Source organism: Ailuropoda melanoleuca, chromosome 7, assembly GCF_002007445.2.
Source record: "Ailuropoda melanoleuca isolate Jingjing chromosome 7, ASM200744v2, whole genome shotgun sequence".
Lineage (NCBI taxonomy): Eukaryota > Metazoa > Chordata > Mammalia > Carnivora > Ursidae > Ailuropoda > Ailuropoda melanoleuca.
The window spans coordinates 49,042,286-49,069,807 of NC_048224.1; the positions used below are offsets into that span (position 1 = coordinate 49,042,286).

The 27,522-nt window shown below is 36.9% G+C and overlaps 2 protein-coding genes across 7 annotated transcripts in view; both read left to right on the forward strand.

The window, feature by feature from the left end:
* RABGAP1 (RAB GTPase activating protein 1) overlaps positions 1-27,522 on the forward strand; it is a 160,630-nt gene that overhangs the window by 82,630 nt on the left and 50,478 nt on the right. The window lies entirely within an intron of this gene.
* GPR21 (G protein-coupled receptor 21) lies at positions 9,592-19,947 on the forward strand. The gene is made up of 2 exons (XM_002919995.4): positions 9,592-11,778; positions 12,222-19,947. The coding sequence occupies exon 2, from the start codon at positions 12,611-12,613 to the stop codon at positions 13,658-13,660; it is 1,050 nt and encodes a 349-aa protein (XP_002920041.1). The 5' UTR covers positions 9,592-11,778; positions 12,222-12,610; the 3' UTR covers positions 13,661-19,947.

Consider the following 27,522-nt stretch of genomic DNA (forward strand, 5'->3'; position numbering starts at 1 on the left):
CATATATACAATGGAATATTACTCAGCTATCAGAAAGAACGAATTCTCAACATTTGCTGCAACATGGACGGCACTGGAGGAGATAATGCTAAGTGAAATAAGTCAAGCAGAGAAAGACAATTATCATATGGTTTCTCTCATCTATGGAACATAAGAACTAGGAAGATCGGTAGGGGAAGAAAGGGATAAAGAAGGGGGGTAATCAGAAGGGGGAATGAAGCATGAGAGACTATGGACTATGAGAAACAAACTGAGGGCCTCAGGGGAGGGGGGTGGGGGAATGGGATAGACTGGTGATGGGTAGTAAGGAAGGCACGTATTGCATGGTGCACTGGGTTTTATACGCAACTAATGAATCATCAAACTTTACATTGGAAACCGGGGATGTACTGTATGGTGACTAACATAATAAAAAAAATTTTTTTTAAATAATAATTAATTTTAAAAAATTTCTGCTGTTTTTAAGCCATCCAGTCCGTGGTATTTGTTATAGCAGTCCAAATGGACTAAAACAGCAGGATTTGTACATATTAGTATACATGTATAGACAATAGTATTTACCTGTGTATATGTATTACATTTTTAATTTATTCTGGACATGGGTTCTTTGCCAGATACATGCTTTATGTTCTGAAATTTCTGTAATATTACTTTAGAGGGGTTTTTTTAAGGTTTTTTATTTTTATTTTTATTTGAGAGAGAGAGAGAGGGCACAGACGGAGAGGGAGAAGCAGACTCCCCGTTGAGCAGAGAGCCCCATTCAGGGCTTGATTCCAAAGCCCTGAGATCAGGACCTGAGCCGAAGGCAGGCACTTAACCTATTGAGCCATCGAGGCCCCCCTAGAGGTTGGTTTTTTGTTTTTTTGGGGGGGGGGGTTTTTTGCTTGCCTAGCTTCTGCGAAGACTAAATTTAAGGCAGGAAATAGTGACTTGATTTATAGAGTGAATTCCCCCCCCAAAAAAATTAACTTATAAACAAAACTGATGAATGTTTTCATCATCATCTTGCTTTAATTTTCAAGCTTGTCTTAAAAGGGGATATATTTAGATTTTTCCCATGTGACTTCTGTAATCCAAGGCCAAATGACCTTTCAGTAATAGAAAATACATAGGTATGTATATATATTTTTAAGGTTTTTAAAGATGTATTTTTGTATTTGAGAGAGAGCAAGAGCTCGTGGGGCCAGGGGGCAGAGGGAAAGACAATCTCCAGCAGACTCCCTGCCGAGCAAGGAGCATGGTGTGGTGCTCCATCCAAGGACCCTGAGATCATGACCCCAGTTGAAATCAAAAGTTGGATGCTTAACCAGCTGAGCTACCCAGGCGCCCCAAGGTGTTTCTTATTTCTAAAAGCAGTGGAGTTTGGGGGTACTCTTCTTTTTTTGTTTTTGTTTTTGTTTTATGTTTGGTTTTTTGTTGTTTTTTTCATCTCAAGAAGGGGAAAATATAATAACAGTAATAGCTGCCCCTTTTGAGCACATGTATCACATGCTGAATTGAGCACTTTATAGTCAATATGTCATTATCCTACGAAAATCCCCGTGAAGTGGTAATTACTATTTCCGTTTTAGAAATGAAGAAGCAGAGGTTCAGTGGAGCTTAATAATTTGCTTACAATCATTCAGCAGGTAAATGAATGATAGAGGCAGAATTTGAACTCAGAAATGACTACAAAGCTGGTTCTTTTCCATTTTCTTCTCTGGTTGTCTGTCCTTGAACTTAAATAAAAATTTCTTTATACGGCCATGTATGTACTCATACAGAATTTCATGTGGACATGTAAACGTACTTTTTTATGTGTAGATTTTTATTTAATTACTCTTCTATTGTAGGCATTTACTTTGTTTCCAGATTCTGGCCTCTCTAAATAGTGTTTTACTAAACATCCTTATATGTGTTCTAAATCTTTTACTTTTATGGAATAGAGTCTCAGGAGTATGATTGCTGGATCAAAGGGTCACATGTTTTTTAAACTGATTATTTAATTTTTATATTTAATTTACTTATATCCAGATTGGTTCTCTGAAAGGCTATTACTGTTCACCAGCAGTGTAACAAAGTACGTGTAACCCCATATTCCAAACAGTATTAGTTATCAGTAACTGTATTTAATTTTTTGCTGTCAGTGGATATAAGTGATTCCAGCATATCTTCAGTTTGCAGTTCTCTGTCTACCACTACATTTGAGCGATTTGCTCTTCTGTGAGTTACCTTTTCATCTTTATTAAACATGAAATCTCGAAGCCAGAGATGGAAGGAAATCACTTAAATAAAATAAAAATTATTTACCAAAAAAAGAACTCTTTAAGTATCCTCTATTATGTATATTAATCCTTTATCTTCATCATAAATACCTTTCTAAAACTTTAATTCCTTACTGACTTCATTGGTGAATTCATACCATACAAAACATTTTCAGTTTTTTGGCAGAAAATTGTGTCTTGGTTAAGGTCTCCTACCTTTAAGTTTTGTAAGTGCAGTTTCTAAGATTTTCTTGCAAGATTTTTATTGTATGTGTTATATATTTATATCTTATCCATCTGGAGTTTATTTTCGTACATGGCATATGAGAGCAGCCCAATTTTACTTTTTCCCAGATGGATAACCAGTTGTGCTACTCCTGTTTTCCTACTGAATAGGACTACCATCTTTGTTAGATCTTAAATTCTTATATATACTGAGATTGAGTTCTAGATTTTTCTGTTTATTGATCTGTTTGTATATTCCCATGCCAATACTGTTTTGGTTAAAGAGGCTTCAAGTTATGTTCTGATATCTGGTAAAGGAAATCTTTTTTCACTGTTTCTTATTTCATATTTTTCTTATCTATTCTTGCGTATTTAATCTTCCATATAAACCTTAAAATCATTTTCTTTAGTCTCACCACCACTACCTCCCTATAAGGTTATGTAAGGATTCTAATTTGAATTTTATTTAATTTACATATTAATTTAGGCTATAAATTATATTGTTATGGTATCTTTACATCTAAGAGTATGGTATGTCTTGCCACTTGTTCAGATCTTATTTTATGTCTGTTAAAGACTTTAGAGATGCCTTCCTTTACGTCTTGTGCCTTTTTTGTTAAATTTACTCCTAAGAATTATCCTAGAGTGTTCTTGCTATTGCAAATGGGGTATTTTTTTCTGATTTCTGTTTCAGGGTGCTAATTGCTACAAAAGGGAATAGACACTGGTTGTTGTGTTTTTTTTTTTCCTCTATCCATCTGCCTCTTGGTATTTTGATTAGTTCTCCTAATTTTATACTAGCATCTTTTGAGATTTTCAGGTATGTAATTATATCAGCAAAAACAGTTGCACCTCTTTTTTTTGCTGTTTCTGCAAGCTATCAAATTTTCTTTGTTTTGTTTATATGTTAGAAACATTAAGACGGGCACCTGGGTGGTTCAGTCGGTTAAGTGTCTGCCTTCATTCATCTCGGGTCATGATTCCAGGGTCCTGGGAGCCTACATCGGGCTCCCTGCTTAGTGGGGAACCTGCCTCTCCCTCTTCCCCCTCTCCCCCCTTGGCAGCTTGGTGTCACACACTCTCTCTCTCTCTCTCTGTCAAATAAATAAAATCTTAAAACAAAACAAAACATTAAGACAATGTTAAATGATGGTGGTGGTAACTAGCATCCTTATTGAGTTCCTGATTTTAATTAAGGTGGTTTTAGTTTTTTAAACTTTTGGAAGGCATGCTGTTCATTTTTGGTTTTTTGTAAGTAATTTTTATTTTACTTAACTGATTTTCTTCCTCTTTGGCTTTGAAGATTTTATTAAGAATGTCTACTAAGTTTTATCAAGAGTTTTTTTTAGCCCTTAATATGATTTTTAATATTATCAACATTCTGATAGACTTCTTGATATTGAAGCTTCATGGAATAAATTTCTATAGACCAAATACTCCTAAATTCTTTGTTTTCTGTTCTTTCTGGCCCTTGACCAAAGGTTCCTTGACTATGGTGTCTAGATAGAACTTGTCAGACTCATTGGGGAGGAACCCTAATAAGTAAGGCACAGGGACTCCCATGGCCCCTCTCAAACCCCAGTTGTAAGAGCTATAGCTGTTTGGGTCTGGTGAATCAAATAAATTGCAGTTGACAATGAAGAGAAGTAGAGACACTTTCTAGCCTCCAACATCCAGAATCAGCCTCTGGCCCTTCCTTTTGGTTATTTCTCACCTTTTATGTCAGTGACTCTGGTTTTTTTGTTTGTTTTTTATTTGCTTAGTAGGACAGATTTATGTCAAAATTGCTTCCTTAATGGATTCTTTTAGTGAAAGAATAATGAAGTAACAACATATTCTGATGGTTCTCATTCCTTTCATCCAGTCAGCCTTGTGTTTTCTGAAACCTATTTGCTTTTGTTTTTGTAGTGGTTTTACTGATAAACTTCAGTGATAAGAATCTTTGTTACGAATTTCAAGTTTTTATACAAAGTCTAAACTAGTGACAAGTCCATGTAACCAATATTTACATTTTTAATTGTTTGTCCGAGGGAAGTCCTGGAGGCCCAGCCATATTTTAGCAGTCTGGAAAAATAACTTAAATATCTAATTATAATTTCATTATTATGCAGATTGTTTTGGTTTTAATTAAAAATATCTCTTTAATAGATTTGGTAATAGTCAAAGATTCAATAATATATTCATAGAACCTGCCTGTAAGTACCAAACCAAAAGGGGGTCAATTTAGCAAAAAGAGCACTGGCCGTAGAATTAGGAAGCCTAAGTACTAGTTTCAGCTCTGCCATTAGCTTATGAACTCAAATGAGTTCTGCACTTGAGGCCATTCACTTCTTCTCTGACATGACGTTGCTAAAATAATTGGTTGATCTTCCTTTAAGCTTGAAAATTCTGGAAAATAAGGTATGTAACATGTTTGAGTCCTGCCCCCTAAAATAGCCCATGATTCTACTCTTTCACAACTGAGTCCTTTGCTATCTGATTCTATAGGAAAATAGGTTTTGAGTACACTTTTAAGAACTATATTGTGTGCTCCCATATAGCAGTTGCTGTAGTTGGTCTGCTATAGACCTAATGTTTATGTCCCCCTAAAATTTATGTCGAAATCCTAACCCCTACTACGTGATGGTATTTGGAAGTGAGCCTTTGGGAGGTTACTAAGTAAAAAGGGAGCAACCCTCAAGAATGCGATTAGTATCTTTATAAAATAAGGCTCCGGATTGGCTCCCTTGCCCCTTCTACCTTATGAGGACATAGCAGTAGATGGCCGTGGGTCCTCACAGGACACCAAATCTGCCAACACCTTGATTTTGGACTTCCTAGCCTCCAGAACTATGCTAAATTTCTGTTGTTTATAAGTCATTCAGTCTGGTATTTTTATTATAACAACCTGAATGGACTAAGACAAATTTTTCTCAGATTGTTATTTGTGAAAGTAATTTCAAGTCTCCATATCCCATCTCTGTAATGTCACGTCCCCTCTAGTGAGTTTCTGTAAGTCGTATCTGTCCAGGGAATTCTCCTGAATTACAAGACTGGAAACATGATCGGCTTGATCATATTGAGATATTTGATATTTAATAATTTTTGACCTCCAGACAGCTAATTTCATATATATCAACTTAATAACTAGGTGAATTAAACAGTTATTATACTAGGGTTTTACTTGAAACATCTTCCCATCTAAAAGCAGAATTGTCTGTTGTCTTATTAGGCGTTTGTTGTTTAACCAGCCGTAAATACCTTTGAAAGCCTACTTTATGTCAGCCCTGTGGTAGGTTTCATGGATATGCCCATGAGTAAAATGTATCTGCTCCTGGTTTGGGAGAGACTATAGTCTAATGAGGGAAATAAGCAATTAACTAACCATTTACAATAAAATTGTGTAAGAGTTATAGAAGAGAAAATACATATTGCCACGTGGCACGTAACGAGAACTTCTAAGGATTCAAAAAGGTCTTTTCAGAAATTATTGAGGGAAGGGGATTGTTGGGGTAGGATAGGGTGCTGCATGGCATGTGTGATGTTAGAAGTCAGTGGGAAAAATGTGTACTCAAGGGTGAGAGAGAGCTTGGCAATTTCATGGAATGTAAAATGAAATGAGGCCAGAAAATATAGGTAGGGGCTGGATCTTCGAAAGCCTAAATAAGGCATATTTGAGATTTTTAGCAATAGAAAGTCATTGAAACGTTTTAAGCAGGCAGATTATATATTCATGTTTCGAAGGCACTATGCAAAGTAGATTAGAGTATTGTCTCAAGGCAGATTGTCTTGATTCAGATCCTTCTTCCTACTGTATTTAAACCATTAACATTGGGCAATAAATTACATTAGACTTTTGTTTCCTTATCTGTAAAATGAGATGACAATAGTACCTTATTTGTAGAGCTGTTAAATGAACTTAGATAATGTGTGAAAACACTAGGTACAATTTTAGCCCATAGTAAGTATAAATTATTGCTTAGTTATTGTTATTTCTAATATCATTATTAATTTTAAAATGGTCATTCCAGTTACTTGAGTTAGAATGGAGTAAGATTAATTGAAGCAAAACTTGTTAGTAATTTAGGCAAGAGAGGATTGTGACTTGGATTGGAGTAGTGGCAGAACGGATAGAGAAAGATACCATTTCAGAGAAGTCTTTCCGAAATACTTGGCACATGGTGATTGAGTGAATGTGGGAGGTAAGGGAGAGGGAAGAGTAAAAGATGAGTCAAAGAACCTCAAATTGGTTATGGAATGACACCGTACAAATACACCCCTATCAGCTGCATTTAAATAATATGTTAATTAAATAAATCAACATTTAAAGCTCATTTTTAATGAATAATATGTAGTAGATAATGCCCAGAAGTGAATCTTAGGAATTCGAAGAACTGAGATTGATCGTTTCTCCTGTAATATTTAAGCCACTGAAAGATTGAGAGAAGAATAAATACAACTTGAACAGTCATTTCCCTTTTTTGTTTCATGTATCCTCTTTTGCCTTCTTTCCTTTTTTTAGTTCTGTCAGTTTGTTATTTTCATTTTTCAGTATTAGGTTGAACCATATAGAAGTTGCCAGTTTTGTAGATCAGAAAATATTTAACCAGAAATGAAATGATTAAATATTGGCCATTCTACATGATTCATCCAGTTGTCTTCTCATCCTCTAAGAATTTTAACCAGGCTCTGAGGGTCCATTTTGAGTTAAATTGAGCATTAAAGCTAGTCTGAAAGAATGTTGCTGTTGATGGACCACTGGAACTGAGTCCCATGAAGTAGGTGACTTAAACCTGGCATCATTCATTCAGTGCGGCTCTGGGAGGATATCTCGTGGCCAGAGTTTTTGCTAGCTTTACTGAAACGGACACGTTATATATTATTTTGGCTGTTTTTTAAAACCTGATTAGAAAAATGGTACAGTTGACCCTTGACCAACATGCAGGTTTAGGGGTGATGACCCCCACACACATTTGAAAATCCACATACAACTTTTGACTCACTCAGAACTTTACTACTAATAGCTTACTGTTGACTAGAGGCCTTATGAATAACATAAACAGCTGATTAGCACATATTTTATATGTTATATGTATTAAACACCGTATTCTTAGAGTAAGCTAGAGAAAAGAATGTTATTTAAATCATAAAGAGGAGAAAATACGTTTATAGTACTGCAGTATTTATCGAAAAAAACCCGCTTATAAGTGGACCTGTGTAGTTTAAACCCATGTTGTTCAAGGGTCAACTATACAAAGAAATTGGGAAATTCAGAAAATATAAAGAAAATAAAAAATCTCTTGTAATCCCACCCACAATCCACTAAAAAGTAGAGTTGATTTCCAGCGTGTTTCCTTCCAATCATATAGATACAGGAATACTGGTTTCTTTTTTTTTTTTTTTTACCAGAAAAACACAAATATATCATGAGACAGCATAATTTTTTTTTAAAGATTTTATTTATTTATATGACAGAGTGTACAATAGGGGGAGCAGGAGAGGGAGAAGCAGGCTCTCTGCTGAGCCAGGTGCCCGATGTGGGGCTCAGTCACAGAACCCTGGGATCATGACCTGAGCCGAAGGCAGACACTTAACCAACTGAGCCACCCAGGTGCCCAAGACTGTATTATTTTAAAAAGGAAATGAATAATGGATGGAGCTAGCAAGTATTATGCTAAGCGAAATAAGTCATTCAGAGAAAGACAAATACCGTATGATTTTGGTCATGTGAAATTTAAGAAACAAAACAAATGAGCAAGGGTGGGAGAAGAGGGAGGCAAACCAGGAAACAGACTCTTAACTGTAGAGATCAAACTGATGGTTACTAGAGACGGGGAAGGGAGGGATAGGTTAAATAGGTGATGAGCACCAAATGTTATACGGAAATGTTGAGTCACTATATTGTACACCCAAAAGTAATATTACACTGTAAACTAACTGAAATTTAAATAAAAGCTTTAAAAAATAAAAAGGAAGTATATATAGATTTTTTGAAGATTTATGTATTTATTTTAGAGAGAGGGCAGGGGGGAGGAGCAGAGGGGGAGAGAGAGAGAAAGAGAGAGTCCCAGGCAGACTCCATGCTGAGCAGGGAGCCCAACCCCTCAGGCTCGATCTCATTATCCCAGATCACAACCTGAGCCGAAACCAAGAGTCAAAGACTTAACTGACTATGCCACCCAGGCACCCCTGTATAGATTTTTTTTTTTTGAGGACATAGATTTATTGCCACTTTATGTCCTTAATAATTTTTTTCTTCTGAAGAAAATGTTTTTCTTTCATCTGAAACAAAACACTTAACTCTTGACTGATTTGACAAAGTGTGACTCCAAGCTTTTTGTTGTTTTGAGTTTCCTATATGAATGTTTTGATTTTAGCTCCATGTGATTTTACTAAAATAGAAATGAAGTTGAAAGAACTATTATTATACTAGTGATAGTAATGTAACAGCTTGTATTTTTATTACATTTTTAATTCTTTCAAGTTATTAACCGATGTAATGGTTTTTTTGTCCACATAACTGTCTAGTTTTATACATGAGACACCCAAGATGGAGAATAAGTTACATGACAAAATTCACAAGTAGTTAGAAAAGCTTTTGCTACTGACTTTGGTGAATGGTTTTTCTGTTTATTGAAATATAACTCAGAAATCATTCCTTTTTTCATTCCGTATTAAGCACTTAAACTAATGAGGGTTAAAAACAAAGTGTGTGGTAAATGTATAGAACAGTAGTAACCTGGTTTGTCTGGAGGGCAAGGTGTGTGGGGTGCGGTGTGGACTAGGGAGATCAGGTTGGAAAGGCGCTAGGGAGCCATTAACTTGTCTTGAACTGTGGATACCGTAATAAAGCATATACTATTAGATGTTTAGGCAGAAATGAATAGATCAGAAAAATTAACAAGACTAGAAGCCCAGATGATATTTATTTTGATGGCCTAAAGTATGTAAAAACTGAATTGAGAACCACTGTAGAAAACAGATTCCCAGGAACCTGGTGAGTAAGAATAGTACATTGAGTGGGAGAGAGTGGTCAAGATGATTCCTGAGTTGTTTTTTTTTTTTTAAAGATTTTATTTATTTATTTGACAGAGATAGAGACAGACAGCGAGAGAGGGAACACAAAGCAGGGGGAGTGGGAGAAGAAGAAGCAGGCTCATAGCGGAGGAGCCTGATGTGGCTTGATCCCATAACGCCGGGATCACGCCCTGAGCCGAAGGCAGACGCTTAACCGCTGTGCCACCCAGGCGCCCCGATTCCTGAGTTTCTTACCTGAGTGCCTGGAAAAAATAAAAAAGTGTTGGAAAAAGAGGCCAGTTGAGAAAAGTGTGATTACTTTTGGACATGCCGTGGCTGAAGTCTACAGGACATCCAGGTGGAAGATGTATAGGCTTGCAGGCAAATTGTAAATGGGAAAGAATGCTCAGGAGTGAAGACAGGGCTGGAGACATAGGCAGAGAAATTATTAGTGTAGAGGGAGTAATTGATGCCATGTTATCATTTGTTCTTTCTAGGTACTTTTACTGCCTTACATATGTATAGCTCAATGTATTTGAGGAATGTGTGACAGCAAAGTATCCAAATAACTGTTGTGTGCCTCGGAACTGGGCAGTCACAATGAGAGGCACTTTAGGAATCAGATGACCCCAGCCTCAAGCGGTGCAGCATGGTTGGCAGAAAAACACAGACGACCTAGGAAGGGTATTTTAGTTCTAGGAGAAGAAAGGAAATAAGTAATATACCCACTATGTGCTAAGTATTGGTAAGCCTTTTGTATGTATACACTGTCTGCTTTATTTTGCAATAACTCTGAAATAGGGAGTATGATCCTCATTTTACAGATGATGAAACTGAGCGTAAGAGAGGCTTAATAATATAAGAGCAAGGATTTGAACCAGATGGGTGGTCAGTGCCATGGGTTTTTTATATGCCACACTTGGCCATGTTTTCCAGTAAGATCTGGCAAATACAGCTATCAAGCTTACGCTCAATAGGTTTTTTAGTGCTGCCTTCCTATAATAAGCACAGTGCTTTAGCTCTTAAAATATAAGTAATCGAATTCTGATTATGGAGGGCCATTTGCCGGCAGTGAGGAAGCATGTATGTGAAACAAATAAAAAATCCTGCCCAGGTGTGCCATCTTTCTAGAATGCTTAGAAATGCCAACCTTTGCTTATTTTCTTTTACCCTACTGGGTATGTGGAACTTTACTTAAAAGAATGAATTGAGAGTCCAAAGACACCTGGAGGAAAAAGTACAAGCAATACACATTTCCAGTTAGCTGAAAATTGTCATCATTTATGACATTACCAGAATATAACCCCAACACAGTATAATATATAATATATCTCACAGTATAATCCCAACTTGCGTTGTTTTAAGTAGGCACAAACAAGATTATGTATTCTAAGGTACATAAGCTAATTTGTGCTATGAAACTTCTTGCAGTTTTAAAGCCTAAGTGGAAATGGGTATATTTACTTGTCCACCTTTTGTGTGTATTTTTGTGTACTGCTTCTCAGTAAACTAGGAGCAAGCAATGGCATCTCAGAACTATAGGGTAGCGCTGAATACAGGAACAGCGGGCTTGTGTACTGTTTCCTCAGTGTTCAGAATGGGTGAACATATTTTCTCTTGAAAAACTGATTTTTAAATTTGCTTGTTATCTTTGTCATCTTTCTTAAAATTAGCCAATGTCCAAGTGAATCATGAGAGAAAATTAATGCTGAGCATTTAGCCTTCTAGCTAGAACTTCTTGTGCCCCTGAATTAGGATTCCTCAGTTGCCACGCACCGTTCGCACACTTTCATTCTTTAGCATTGCTCTTTGTTCCTGAGGAAAATGCTATAAGAAAATAGGAATTTCCTCTCACCATTACCCCTTTGGCAGTGTGTTTCAATCTAATTCCTGGCTGGCATTCTGTCCCGGTTACAACCCCTTCTCCTTACTAGCAGTCTAAATTTTGCTCATCTACTAAAGGGGGATTCCAGACAGACGAGGAAACAGCTTTCAAACACTGCACTGCAGGCATATTAAGTCATTACCTCACCGTGCAGTTGGGAAATCAGGGACCACTTCTCTGGCTATGAATTCTAATGAGCTGCTAAAGATGCCGAAGGGTGTGCGCGCACAGGCGTTTTTCTTTCCCCTCCCCCGCTCCTTCCTTTTCCCAAGCCCCCTCTTCTCCCTCTTTCCCCTCCTCCTCCTTTATCCCCTCCCTCTCTGTCTCAGTTCTGCAGTAAGCGGGGCTGAGGCACATTCCTGCACTGCAAGGCTTTCTGTTAAGGATGTGTTGTGGCTTTTGTTTGGATTGCAGCATGCAGAATTACAGGTAACACTCTGAAATCGAGCTAGGCAGATAAATTCTGTTGAAATGTTTTCAAAGAGGTGAAATATTACATTGGAATCAATGAAGAAAATAAATTATCTTAAGTAATTTGATTAGTGGTAGTTACAGTAAAATATTTTCAGAAATGCTGTAAGCAGATTCTTTTTCTTCCCCCAAGAGGCTCAAATGAAAGGAAATGGGGTTAGATTGATCTGGCTTGTGATTGATTTTGTTTTATGTTGATCATGAAAGCTTGCTGTTGTTGCTCCTCCTCTGTAGAGTAAGGACCAGTTAGGTGGGGTGCCGCTGAGAGTAGCCATGAATAGTTGTACCGGGTGGGGTGGGATGGAGTGGTGGGAGGGTTGATACCAGCCTGAGCTAGCCAGGTTCTTTGATTAGGGCGTTGGATGCAAAATGTAAAATGCTCTCTCCTTTTCTTCTATCAGCTGTTCAGAGGAGACTCATTACAACTCCTGCTGAAGCTCCTAATCTTCCTCCCTTCTCTTCTGCCCCTACCCCCTACCCTCATTGGCCTGAAGACACTGTACCCAGAGTTTGCCTTTCTCCCCTGGTGCTATGTGTTTGGTAAACCTGGTACTATGGCCACATCTGGGACTGGCCAGACAACTGCTGCTGGTTCTCCCTATTCCAAGGATTTAAAGGGGAATTGTACTGCAGGCAATGCACCAGAGCAGCATCAGGAGCTTGGGGACTGAGGCTCCTCTGGCATTATTACAGACACACAGAGCTGACCGCAATGACAGCAGCTGCTCCTTTGAACTGTTGGCAGCAGCCAAGCGGCAGCATGAAGTGAGAGATCACTCCTGAGCTCAAGATGAACTCTACCTTGGATGGTAATCAGAGCAGCCACCCTTTTTGCCTCTTGACATTTGGCTATTTGGAAACTGTCGATTTTTGCCTTTTGGAAGTATTGATTATTGTCTTTCTCACTGTATTGATTATTTCTGGCAACATCATTGTGATTTTTGTATTTCACTGTGCACCTTTGTTGAACCATCATACTACAAGTTATTTTATTCAGACTATGGCATATGCTGACCTCTTGGTCGGGGTCAGCTGCCTGGTCCCTTCTTTATCACTCCTCCACTACCCCCTTCCAGTCGAGGAGTCTTTAACTTGCCAGGTATTCGGTTTTGTAGTATCCGTTCTGAAGAGTGTCTCCATGGCCTCTCTGGCCTGTATCAGCATCGATAGATATATTGCCATCACTAAACCTTTAACATATAATACCCTGGTTACGCCCTGGAGACTGCGCCTGTGTATTTTCCTGATTTGGCTATATTCCACCCTGGTCTTCCTGCCTTCCTTTTTCCACTGGGGCAAACCTGGATATCATGGAGATGTGTTTCAGTGGTGTGCAGAGTCCTGGCACACCGACCCCTACTTCACCCTCTTCATCGTGGTGATGTTGTATGCCCCGGCAGCCCTCATTGTGTGCTTCACCTATTTCAACATCTTCCGCATCTGCCAACAGCACACAAAGGAGATCAGCGAAAGGCAAGCCCGCTTCAGCAGCCAGAGTGGGGAGACTGGGGAGGTGCAGACCTGTCCCGATAGGCGCTATGCCATGGTCCTGTTCCGAATTACTAGTGTATTTTACATCCTCTGGTTGCCATACATCATCTACTTCTTGTTGGAGAGCTCCACTGGCCACAGCAACCGCTTCGCCTCCTTCTTGACCACCTGGCTTGCTATTAGTAACAGTTTCTGCAACTGTGTCATTTATAGTCTCTCCAACAGTGTCTTCCAAAGGGGACTAAAGCGCCTCTCAGGGGCCATGTGTACTTCTTGTGCAAGTCAGACCATAGCTAAGGACCCTTACACAGTTAGGAGCAAAGACCCCCTTAATGGATGCCATATCTGAAGTGGTTCAGACACTGGGTCACTGTGGTGTGTGTGTGTGTTTCCTTTTTATCTCTGTGTTCCTAGTTCACTAGGAAAACTGGGACAAAATTATTAGACTCTAAGCAATAGCAAACAAACGATCCATCGAAAATAACCTTCTAAGTTTGCAGAAATTATTTTCTAAAAAGTGTTTTTGCATCAGGAGAATCAGGACCCTGAGGATAAATTGCTCTTGGTTCCAGTTTTTGTAATGTCATGGAAATGACCACATTTTTAAGATTTAAAATAAATAAAGCCATATCTAACACCTCTCTTTAGCTGGCACGACTGAACCTGGGTGTGAAAAGTGTTAGCATTTTTAAAAAGTCATTTTCTTGTCGCTTTTCTGGGTTCTTTCCAGCTGTTTGGGCTGCATATGCAATTGAATTCTTTTAACGGGGAATATTAAAAACCGGTGATGAATTAACAGGATTTAAATTTTTTCTTTATATATGCCAAAGTAGAGCTACACTGCAAGTTTCAGCACTATCATTTAGAAAGCCGAATGTTTTATGTTTTATGTCTTATTCTCATGAGAGAATTCAGTACAGTGAATAATGTGAACACTTAAACACTAATTTTAAAATTTTGCAGTGCACTGTAAATGAAGCAAAAATACAATCAAATCGTATTTTTATGAAAAATTGAGCTGCTTTCTGTGCCATGCTTCATGGAGATCTAAAGAAATGTGTGTATAGAAAGTGATTGTGTTGTAGTATTTTTGCCCATGCCTTTGTGTATGAGTGTATTGAAAATGTTTGAATTTAGATTTCTCTTTACAGCAAAATGTGTTTTAATAAGCTGAAAAACAAACGATAAGTTAATTGATGCCATTTTTTTTTATAATGGTGAAAACATATAAAGTAAATCTTTAGTCTTCTCTTTTTTTTTTTATCCAGAGACTTTTGAAATATCAATATCCGGGAGAAAGGTGTCCTAAGCAACTGAGTCAGAAAATATACTGTATATTAACTAGTACATTTATAAAATAGAAGGGGATTGAGATGTTCTCTGTGGTTAAATGGAATCAACAAAGTAGCATCTTACTCTTTTTAAAAGCAATCTTTTTTAGTTAGTGTTAAGGAATGCACATTTGAATGAGAGGAGAGAGAATTGCTGTTCTCTTTCTGGGAAAAACAAAATCCTTTGGTATAACAGTTCTTTACTTAGTCTTTCTTTTTTTTAAGCCAAAGTACTAGCAAAATCTATAGGATGTTATTACTGTTACACTGTAGAATTATCGAGAGTGCTGTGTATTTGTATGTACTAGTGATGTTTTGTTCTTCAAGTGATTATCTTTAGAACAAGAAGTTTATTTTTCTAAAAGGAGAGAAGGATTTCCCAGCAGCTCCAGGCATGAAAGTATTTCCTCTGCTTTTCTACTGGTTTTAATGTTTTGGAAGTCTTGGGGGGGGACTTATGTGATCTCTGCCTTTGGCTAGATGTTATAATCTGAATACAACAGTGGCATTCAGTGAGATGGAAGAAAACCAAGGGAAATGGGTTAAAGTGGAGTTTTGAATCCAAGAAAGGACATGGATATTTATAAAACAGGGCGATAGGCTTTAGTTTTTTTGTCATGATATTAGAAAACCTGCCCCCTTTTAAAATGAAGGACAGCATTCTTATGATTTTAGGCTTTAGATACCCGTTTCATTTTAACCTCAAATGTGTGTTCTACTTAAACTTTTTAATTTTAAGTTTAGAATAAGTATTACATAAACATTGAAATTTCAGATTCTGAATTCTTCCCAAAAGCTTGCCTGCTCTTTATATTTACTATTAGAAAACTCAATTCCAAGCAGTTTCAATATTTAGAACTCATTGAAATTACAAGTTATGTTAACAGTGGATGACTCTGTTAAATTGCCATTTGAATTGGAAAACCTTTTCTCTTGGATTCTGAAAAATGGTTCTGTACATTTCTCCTTTAAAAACATGGCACAAATCTAAAAAAACCAAAATTCCCTTTTCATACACATTGGAGAATATAACCTGTTCAGATTTGCAGTTTGCTTGTGAGTTTTTAATTTAGCAAAGATGAGAATCTTAAAGATTATTTTTTATAGAAAACTGATATTAAATCAGTGGATTTTTACTTTTGGGGGTGCCGAGCCCTTTTAATTTTTTCCTGCAATGGAGTTCCATCTTGTGAGAAAAGAGAAGACTCTTTCGGAAAGATCTTATGGAAATTTTATGGAAAAGAGAAAATAACTGTTTGATTTTTCTGGAAGTGGCTAATCAAGCCGATCTTTTAATGACTCAAAAGACAACTCTCTTAGTAAGAGCTTTTGTTAACAGATTTTTACGTTTTTTTTGTCCTTGTACCAAATTTAGGTGTTATTAGAAATTTTTTTTTCACATTAAAATCTCTGTCAACGTCTCAGCCTAAAACTAAAGTAGAAACTAAATACGTGTAGCAATTTTAAAGAAAAAAAATTCCCCCACTCCCCCAGCTGATACTTGTTTAATATCAGATGTCTTTCCAGTTCATCTTGTCTTCATTGGACTGTATAAAGCCTGCGTTTTCTTCCAGTTGTCAGTTCTTTTCTCACATTCATTGTCTTTACTGTTTTTTAATTTTTATTTTCTTATGTGTGTGCATGTTGGGGGTGAGCGGATGAGCCTGGATGTAATCATCCAGTCTTCAATGTCTAGGAGGGTTTTCTATGTGATACATTTGGACAGTTTGTATTTAAATAACCTTTTCATCCTGGCATATTTAGTGCAACATTTGATGACGTTTGGTTTAAATACCAATGTGGCTAGTTCAGAATGAAAAAAAAGTATATTTTTAGATTCAATTACCTTGGGCTTTGGCAAGACAGTGCATTTAACTATATATGGCATATGAGTGATATCAGAGGAAGCATAAGCTTTTGGTGATTGTGTTGAAATTATTTCATAGTAAATGTTCAAATGAGACAATACTAATTGTTATATTTGTAAATTAGTTGTATGTTTTTATACAGTGATTTTAGAGAAGATGTGGGTTTTTTTTTCCCTCTTAGAACAGAAAAGCAGTTACAAAAGGACAAGTGGTCTACTTTAATGGAAGAACTGTCTTACACCAGAAAGGATATTTAAATTGCTCATATATCTGCTGACTCCCAAATTCCATTTTGGAAAGGGTTTTCTTTAAGCGTTATTGCTTGATGAATTTCTTTTTGAGCCTTTTTAAAGGGCTTTTCCTTTTTACTTGAATAATGGTCTCAGTATTTTAAGGATTGGGAAAACTTGAATTTTTGTACTATAAATGCATTGTCCACTCTTTGAACTTGAAATTGAAGCAACAGGGTTACAAGTTCCCAGACAGTAGAGTGGTTTCTGGGAGTGTTTCCTCAGCCTTTCAGGTTTGATTGAAAAATCTGCACAGTGGCTTTATAGGAAATGTTTTAATTTTGCTATGTGTTTTTGTATCGTAGAAGACTTGTGAAATAAATTATTGGCAAGCCAGAATTTATTGTTATATGAGCATATTATGGGAAGATTAAGGATGGGAGAATTGTGGCATTTATGATTTTTTTAAAGTCTTCACAAATCGTTTTCTATGTTGTTTTTGTATAATTTTTCCTTTTCAGGTTGAAGGAAACCTAATTATTTTATATTAAATGTACATATTATTAACATATTTTGCAGATCCTGGCATTATTCTAGACATTTCTTAGAGCCGCAAATGAGTCATTAGGCTTTTCTTCAAGATTTAGGTGATGAGGGCACCAAGATAAGATTAAAATGAACTTTGAATTGAGAATAAAAAAATCTAGGTTTCTGTTTCAAATTAACTAGTTTTGTAAGGGCAAGTCACTTCTCTAAGTACTTAATTTTTTCTGTAAAAGAAGATAATCCCCTCATCCCTCATAGGGTTACTTTGACAATTGAATTAAATATGGATGTAAAAGTACTTTGTAATATGTGAAGTGCTTTGCAATGAAAACGAGTGCTATTATTTATATTTACGATGGTTTCACATCTAAGAAAGTCCCACATAATGATATGGTGTCCTCCCACATTAAGGTCCTAGAAGCTCAGTGCAGGGTTAGCAATTCTATGCTATTTAGCAATCCCACGTTTGGGAAGAGAGGCATGATAAACCCTCAGCTTTCTAAAATGACAGTAGCATTAAATTCAACATAAAACTGTTTTCACTTACTTCCTTTACTTGTCTTAAAGTCCCTAAAGGCAGGAACAGTGTAGTGTCTCTTCATATCTTTATCCCCAAAATCTAACGTGGGACCTGGCTCAGAGCAGGAGTTCTGGTCAACTTTACGTAATTAATGAATGAGTCTTTCTTACTATTACTTCTAGTCACCATTATTACTTCTAGTCATTATAGAGCAGTGATGTTCAAAAGGTGGGCCAGAGCCTATAAGCAGTCTTCTCTTTGCTCAAGGCTATTCTTGACTCTAAGTGATAAAAGATATCTTTGTGTGGGAATGTGCGTTCTCTGTATGCCAGGTAACTTTACTCCTGGAAACCCTGTAGCCTGGGCCAAGGGAACTTCAGGCAGTGCTGTCAAACTGCCAGTTTCTCCCGGCCTGCATAAGGAATTTGTATTTGGATCACATCACCTTCTTGGCTCTGAATCCAGATAAGGTAGGTCATAAAAATCAGTCACAAGGAAAGAGGAGGTATAGCCTAGCTTGGTGACAATTCTGTGGCTTTGCTTTGTGTTTCAGTCTTTACCAGTTTTCTAGTATTGTCTTCCTTTCTTTTCTTAATATGCTATCAGTCATGTATTCAAAGGGATATGCTTTAGATGATACTTCTTGTAAGGTATGGAAAATTCTATTATGCAGTAACAGTGGCTTTAGGGGAAGTTTAAGAAGCAGTCAGGAAGCCTTTATACATCAAGCTCTGCTATGTGCCAGTCTTTGCAGCTGACAGGGTTATAAAGAAGGATCACATGACTCCTTTCTTGTAGAAAAGTCTGCATATTAAATAATCAGTTTTCTTGTCCCTCTGCTCTCTCAAAATGCTCTCAATCAGACTTAAATCTTCTAAGCAGGAGATAAGAGGAGTCCAGTCTGGAGACTGATATTTGAGGGCTCCCACACCAGTCACATTACCTGCCCATGTCACTTGAAGTTGATGCCTGTCAGTCAACAAATCCCACCTATGCATACAGAGCTTCCAATTAGCTTATTTATTCCTCTTTTGCAGTTAGCCAAAGATCACTGGTCTTTTTGAAAAAGGCATCTCACATAATACACAGGCCCAAAACAAACCGGAAAAAAAAAAATCAGAGGAAATAGAAACCATGCAAGTCACAAAAGTTTTAAAAGTAAATCCAGCATATTTTCCAAAATATATTTTCAGAGAAGCTTTTGCTTCCATTAAAAGAGAATAAGATCCCATAAAAAAAATGAACAGAAAGAGTATAAGAAAGAGTTCTTGAGATTTAAAGTATAATCAGATATTTTTTAAATCAGAAAAGTTGGAAGATAAAATTGAAGTAGGCCAGATAGTGAAACAAAAGACAATAAAGTAGATGAAAACAAGACAGAAACTCAATAAAGGAGGCCCAGTATCTGGCTAACATGATTTTCAGAAACAGAATAGAGGGAAAAAATGAGGAAATTCTCAGAGAAATATCAGAAGAAAAATTTCCAGAACTGAAAGATAAGAGTTTCCATAATGAAAGGGACCAGGTTGGTGTAATAAAAAGACTTTATGGTGGCAAATCATAAAATTTCAGAACACTGGGGATAAAGGAAAGTCTTAAAAGCTTCTTGGTCTGGAGTAGGGATGGGAGAGTGGGAACATACTAAGTACAGAGATCTGAATAGCACTGGACTTTCTGCCACTTTGAAGCAAGGAGATAACAGGGAATAACTTCAAATTTTTGAGAAGTGATCTTTAACCTAGAATTTTATGCCCAAACTTTCATTCAAGTGTGGGAGTAAAATAAACCCATTTTGACATATGCAGGGCTTCAAAAATATTTACCTGCCTTACATCCTTTCTCAGTGAGTTACTGAAAGATATGCTTCCCCAGGATGGTGGTTGAAATAAAAAAAAGAAAAAAAGGAAGATAGAGAACCCAGGGACTCCCAACACAAGACAGAGGGGAAAAGAATTCCATGGTGATGGAGAAGAAAAGCCATGGGATGTCAGCTGTGCAGCAGACCTAGAATGCAACTTGTCCAAATTGGAGTGGAAGGAAGGAGGGCACTAGGAAGTATGTCTTTAGGAAAAAATAACTGAGAGGAAATTATAATTCTTTTAATTTAATCTAATTTTTTTTTATTTATTGAGAGAGAGAGAGGTGTGCGTGTGGAGAGAGAGAATCCTAAAGAGGCTTCATGTCCAGGCAGAGCCCAATGAGGGGCTTGATCTCACAACCCTGAGATCATGACCTGAGCTGAAATCAAGAGTCAGACGCTTAGCTGACTGAACTGCCTAGGCACCCCAGGAATTTACAATTCTGTCAGATTTGTTGGGGAAGAATTGGTGATAGATATAGATAGAATACTGAGGAGAAAAATGGAGCAATTAGTAACTGCAGACAAAATGGAAAATTAACGAACAAAGGAAGTCTAGTCATGATATACTCTGTGATTTAGTTATGAATGATATTGATTTAATTAAAATTACATTGAGAGTCTGGGGAAGGGAAGTGTGTGTGGCAGGTGGGTGAGACTGGGGACTATAACAGAAGTACAGTCATCTCCCGTACTAGAAGGTCTTAAAAAAAAAAATAAATAAAAACCCCAGAAAATAACAATTTAAGTATTATATTTAGAAATAGGAAGAAAAAAAGCCCCCCCCCAAAAAAAAAGAAAGGAGGAGGAGGAAAGAGAGAAATGGTTGCCTCTGGGGAGCAGCGAGCAGGGTGGGAGGAGTGAGGGGTCTGGGGTCTGCTATTTTTCTTTGTAAGCCTTGTACTGTGACCTTTCCAACTAGGTAGGTGCGTTATTTTTTACAAAAAGCATAAACCACAATCCGGAAAAGGCAAATAGATTTCAGCAGAAGCAGAGGAAAACCAGAAAGCATAGGTTTAGACAATCAAAAAAGTAGAAAAATGAGAACCTAATAGCACTGTGTTATCTCTGGTCTTATACAGAGCAACTTCCTATTCATCATCTCCTCTCATCCTCCTAGGAAGACACGCAAAAGGGATAGTATCCCTCTTTTACAATTGTGAAAGCCTGGTTTAGGGACTGTAAGACCTTTTTTTTTTTTTTTTTTTTAGAAGTGGGGAGAGGTTCTCCGCTTTATTTTTTTTTTTTTAAGATTTTATTTATTTATTCGACAGAGATAGAGACAGCCAGCAAGAGAGGGAACACAAGCAGGGGGAGTGGGAGAGGAAGAAGCAGGCTCATAGCGGAGGAGCCTGATGTGGGGCTCGATCCCAGAACGCCGGGATCACGCCCTGAGTTGAAGGCAGACGCTTAACCGCTGTGCCACCCAGGCGCCCCATGTAAGACCTTTTTGATTCCAGTCTACTACATCATGATGTCACATAGGTGTCTGTTTGGGTCTTTTTAGATTTTTTAATCTTGGTTTTTACCAAGGGAAGACAGCAGACTGGAAATCATGAAAACAAACACAGTGTGTGTGTGTGTGTGTGTGTGTGTGTGTGTGTGTGTGTTGAGTATATGTATACTGGTATACAGGTACCTATAAGTAAAAGATGTGGCAATATGAGATGATGAGTGGAATGCAAAGTACCCTGCAGTATTCATAGGTAAGGAGATGTGTGTTAGGTGAATTTCCTTAGAAGGCAATGTATGAGACAGGCTAGGTTCGGGGAAAAGTAAGATCTCTGTAGTGTTAATTTCTGCCCACCCCTTGAATAAGATTGCTATAAAGTATCCAGGTGGGCAGAGTTTGAGGATCCCAAAGGATCTATAGACAAAAGAAAGTGACCTATAATTATTAAAGCAACGTATGATACGAGAGTGCCCTTTGCAGAGTAAAAAGCACATCCTTATGTTAAATTACCACGATTGAAATCACTTAATAAAAGATTTATTGGTTTGTTACAAAATGATTGTATTGGCTTTGAACAAAATACAAAAGTAAGAGTCTTTTCAAAGTAAAACTTTAAATTCTGTGTCTATCAGTTTTTAATAAATACTTGTTGAATTAGTAAGATAATATTTTGGGGAGAAAGCAGAAGTTACAACATTAAGCAGCATGATTTATTTCTGAATTTTCTTCCAGAAAGACTGGGGAACTCCCCACTGCCAAAACCATTTATTTATAGTTAGAACAAAAAAAAAAAAAATTAAAAAGGCCATTTGTGGGTCTCTGTCTTCATTGGCCCCTGGGGAGCAGAATCTGACTCAAAAGGCTTTTTCATTTTAAAAGTTCTTTTTCCTTATGACGTGATATTTGTAGTAATTGAAACCCTTCCCACTTAGATTATGTTAGCATCATGAATTGTTAACATCATTGTACTGAGGATGTGTGTTGTAGACTACAGAACACTGAAAATGAAGTTAAAACAGAATTTAGGTATTAGCTCTGGCCATTTATTACATAATCTGAATCTGTCTGAACTTCAGAAGGATACTCATGTTTGAGTAATGATGATGCAACATTAAAGGAGTTGGTTTAAGATCAGGTACATGTTACATTGATGTAGTGCTCTTTACATTACGACTGTGATTCCTTTATACTCTTGGATCACTTTTCTCCTAAGATAAAGAGAAAGTAGTGAAAAGAGTGTGGATTTTGGAATCTGAGGCCTTTGGTTCTCTACTCTGTAAAATGGGCTTATGCCCCCTCATTAGAATTTTTGTGAAATTTAGATACCGTACATTTTAAGTATGTAGACTTGTGCATGGTGTCATCATAGAAACTCAGTAAAAGATTGCTGCTATTATTTCTTTGTCACACAGAGGTCAGACTCTCCCAGTAACCTCCAGGGCCTGCCGCAAATTGGCATATACTCAGAGGAAAGCCCTGGGTGAATGTGGAGTGGCCCACCCTTCTTGCAGGCATCATAAACCCCTCAAGTACTGCTGTAATTATTTGCTCCATCACTACATTAATGTTTTATGTATTTTGTCCTGCTTTTATAGTATGTTCTGCAGGAGGATTACTCCTATACAATTCTTAGACATTAAGGTACATATATTTAGATGTACTTCATCAAGGAACAATTCATTGAGGCTTAGAATAAGCATTAATAGGTTAGAGGTAGAAAGGAAATTTAGGACTGCAGTGGTTAAGAGGTATCTCTTTTGTTGAAATTCAAAAATGAGTTGTATTAGGAAAAAATAAAATCATGGCAAGGGTGTTTTAAGCTTCAAAGCTCTGAATGAAGAGGAATCATTTATACACTTAAGAAATAGACCATATAATATGTTGGGATTAAAAGCAGTGCTTGAGAGGCAAGCCGACTTGGGTTTGAATTCTAGCCCTGCCACTTAATAGCTGTGACCTATGGCGAGGTACGTAATCCCTCCTAGTCTCTGTTGCCTTAACTAATAGCACTATTTCGTGCAAGCATTAGGATTAAACGAGCCAGTGCTTGTGAAGCTCTTGGCCCATAGTAAGCATTTGGTGCATGTTAACAGGTGCTGTTGTCTTCCTTGTGTGAATAGGCCAGCATGGATGAACCAGAGGTTTGAAGTTAAGGTGTAATGCTGAGTAAGGTCAGAAAGATAAATTGGGACTACCTAGTTTGGAATAAATGGCTAAGGGATTTGATTTTAATTTGGAATTGGAGATGCACTTAAGATTTTTGAGTAGGTAAATTACATAACATAGAATCCTAAAGTGACAGGGCTAGAAAACCCCTTAGAGGTCCCAGTCTAGACCCTTCCTCTTACAGATGGGGAAAGGGGACCCAGCGTGGTGGCTTAATTAGTTGCAGAACTGGGACTCAAATCCAGCCAGGTCTTATACCTCCCTTAGACTCAGTCATACCACCAAAATAAGTCCAAAGGTTTGTTCGGCATTTGTCAAGTGCTTAGAAAATGGGAGTTACTAGCAGGTTTGGGAGAAAGGGAAACAAGTATTCAGATTTTGGTGCATGTTAAATAAAAATAGTCCTTCCATTGGTACTTTCAACCAAACCAATTAAGAATTGAAAACTCTTCGTTAGAAAGTTGTGTTGATCACTGGCAGCCACCTCAGAAATGTTTGTTAGGACAAGTGAGAGTACATGACATGCTGGTTCTAGAACACTTCGTGGCTGTTTACAGTATTTGTCCTGCTGGTGAGATGAGAGGGCGAAGTTTTTGCCTAAGTGAAATTGAAGATCACTGCTTGTCCAATATCTGTTAAGAGTGCTGTTTCCCAAGAACTTTAAATAGAAAAACATTTTAAAAATTTAATTCCAGGAGGGCTCTTAACTACCTATGTAGAAAGGCATTATTACAAAGATACTAACAGACTTTGGTTGGTATACCTTTGTGCTGATAAGTTTTAAGGTTTTAGGTTAATAGAAAAAGATGTAAATAGTTACAGCTTTATACATTGATGAAATAAGATAGCTTTTAAATATTTAAATATTTGTTTCTTGCTAATTGTTTCTTAAGATTAGTTCTTTAGGGAAATATTAAAATCTCAAACATTTTTCTTGTATATCAGGGCTCAAGGAAACAAATTTGCCTGAAAGCTATATAAAAATATGTAACTAAAATAGATGTCGAAACCCAGAACATATATTCTGTGAATATGTATATGAATGCAGACCTTTTATAGAATTCTGAATGCAGTTCAGCAGTTCACAGATGGAGATGTTTGTGGTTAGTATCATTCAAACACAGATTCTCATTTAATTGTGTTAACTGTTATAAGAGCTGGGAACTCTATAGAGATCTAAAGTCATTTTAATATATCTGGCCATTTTGTAGTTGCTCTATATTTTTGCTACTTAATTCTCTAGCTTTAGAGTTCTTATTTTCAGAAGAAACTAACTTTAAAGTAAAACTGGGTATTTAAGCATTATGAAATATAAGTATTTTAGAAATCATAATTAGATTATTTGGTTACATTAAAAATATAGCTTGAGGAATGTATCTTGATCATGTGTGTGGTGTATTATGAATGGATGATTTTGAGAAGATTTGGTTCTGGGCATGTAATGCTTTATAAAATCTTTAAGCAAATAATGTAAGCCAAACAATAGAGTCTTTATTAAACTGTGTAAGAAGGCATTTGATACATTGCTCAGTAATATAATTGAAATAAGTATTTGGAAATTATCACAGTTATCAGGAACATGTGTTTGAAATATGACTTTGTATATAATAATTTTGTGACTTCAAATTTAGCTCATTTTTAGGTTACCTCCGCTACCAGCTTTTTCATCAAAATGACACTTTTTGTGTTCACTTTTGTCAGGTAACAGTTCATGAGTATTTCCTGCCTCTTGGGCCTCTCCATGATGGATTACTATGAAAAAGAAGCAACAATAACAAAGCAGGAAAAGATGACAGTGCAGTTAGCGTTTATGCCCTATCTATACATGATTTGGGACTATTTTGCCAAACATTGAATAATTTTCCTGTGGGAAACTTGAGCCCTAAAAGGAAATGAACATAGCGAAAAGACTGCATATCACATGGGACTTAGGTTTATTTTTAGAATGGCACTGTAATGCCATATTTGGATTGAAACAATGTGATAGCAGTACATTATTTTATTAAACAGCTATCTTTTCTGAAAAAGTCATCTAATTTTCTGTTACATTGTATGCCATAGAGTTAAGGTAAGAAGTATATAACTGTTTAGCTGACGAGTGCTACAGTTTGTATTAAAGTTAGAGGCACTTGCTTGTCTGCCAGACATTACTGGAGCCTACTTTTCTGAGTCTGCTCTGTGTAATACTCTGGTAGTTCATTGCCGTAGTACGTAGTTGTCTTTTTGTTGTGCATGTTTAGAGTAAGTTGTTTTCTTTACTGGGAGGGAAAAAGAGAGTAAAGGAAGATTAGTAGCTTTGGGTGTTTTTATAGTTATCTGATTGTCTTGAAATGGAAGAGCACTTTCCTAAATGAGACAAAAATAGAAGAACCCAAATGGGTTTTGCTTCTGAGAAATGATTTTTTTTTTTTTTAAAGATGATTAGCAAAGGTATTTCATACTGAGCTCTACAGTATTCTGGTAAGCATTATTCCTAGGTAAAAAAAACAAAAGCACTTATTGCATCATTTATATTATGTGTCGGTTTTTCTGCTACTTATCTTCTTTATAATTTCATTTGGTTGAGATAAATTATGTTGTTGGTAATATACAGTGGATTTCTGAATTATGTACTAAAATTGCGGATCCCCCACAGGGCACTAGGTCCCAAATAGGAAAACCTGCCAAATACACATTTTGTCCCTTGGCCTCTCTCCCAAAGTTGGAAATATGCCAACATCATAAATCTCAAGTCCGATGGGAAAGAGCCACCATTCATGTACACGCTCTAATGATTAAGAAACATGTTGGAATCCACCTAGCATTTAGGGAAAATGCCTTTTCTTTGAATAACTTCTAGAAGGGCCACATGTTGAGGTTTTCTTTACTTTGTTTTTATGTTTAAGAGCATTATATATTTCTCTGTCTGCATGTTGTTAGGGCCTTAGTTACTTGTGTTTTAAACCCACTGAACAGCCTTTATCCAAGGAAGCACTTTCGTATGAATAAAAAGAAAAAGCATATTTTCAAAGTCTGTGTCATGTCGGTTCTAGTAACAAGAGCTAGAAGACAAAAGCTTCTTTTTCATGTGTTAAGAACTAGAAATGCCACTCACTACTGATAAGAGAATTTGTTCACTTTTACGGTATGTTTATCTGGGTTAAGAATGTGAGCTAAGGGGGGCGCCTGGGTGGCACAGCGGTTAAAGCGTCTGCCTTCGGCTCAGGGCGTGATCCCTGCGTTATGGGATCGAGCCCCACATCAGGCTCCCTCTGCTGGGAACCTGCTTCTTCCTCTCCCACTCCCCCTGCTTGTGTTCCCTGTCTCACTGGCTGTCTCTCTCTCTGTCAAATAAATAAATAAAATCTTTAAAAAAAAAAAAAAAGAAAGGAATGTGAGCTAAAAAGCCAAAACAGTTGGGTTCCAGGCCCAGCTCCTCCCCTTTCTAGCCAGCTGATTTAACTTCTTTCCCCATTTGTCAGAGGGTTAAGATAGACAGATCTGTCTATATGATCTGTCTGTATATAAGGCAGTTAAGATCCATCTTAGCTCTTGTTATTGTTGGTTAATTGTTTTTAAGTCTGTAAAAGCAAATTTGTTGGTGAGAAATAAGTGTCCTGAACTGTTAAGTGTGTCATATATCCCCTTGAGAATTCATTTATTCAGCAAGTATTTAATGTCTACCATTTGTCAGACACTCTTCTAGGAGCTGTAGATGGCATGTGAACAAAACAAGTCTCTGCACTTGTGAAACTTCACATTCTAGTGAGTCTTAAAATTCCCGAACATTCTTAGAAAAATACACGCAAAGCATTGCATGCAGTGTCAGAGAAGTCTGTTTATTAAATCTCCAAACACATCTCAGAAATCTCCAAAATTTTAGAAATCTTTAAGAATAGAATATCACACATACCTTCTTTTTATTTTGTCGGAATTCCTGTGTGAGGCATTCCTAAAGAGGGATACAGTATTTGATTTTTAAAGACAGAGCTTTCTTCAAGAGACAAAATAATTGCTGTTGTTTTCCTTAACCACCTTTTTTGGCTCTATCAAGTTAGAAATGCATAGATTTAACAAGATTAATTGAAATAAAATTTCCAGATTTTTGTAGGACCATCTTGGTCTTGTCCAAACACAGGAACATCTGTTTTCATTGGCATAAAAGTCTTATTCTTTATTTTTTCACTTAAGCAATTCTGCTGTTTCCAAAACATACAAAATTAAATTACAAATGATGAGAGTTATATGTAATTAAGAGAG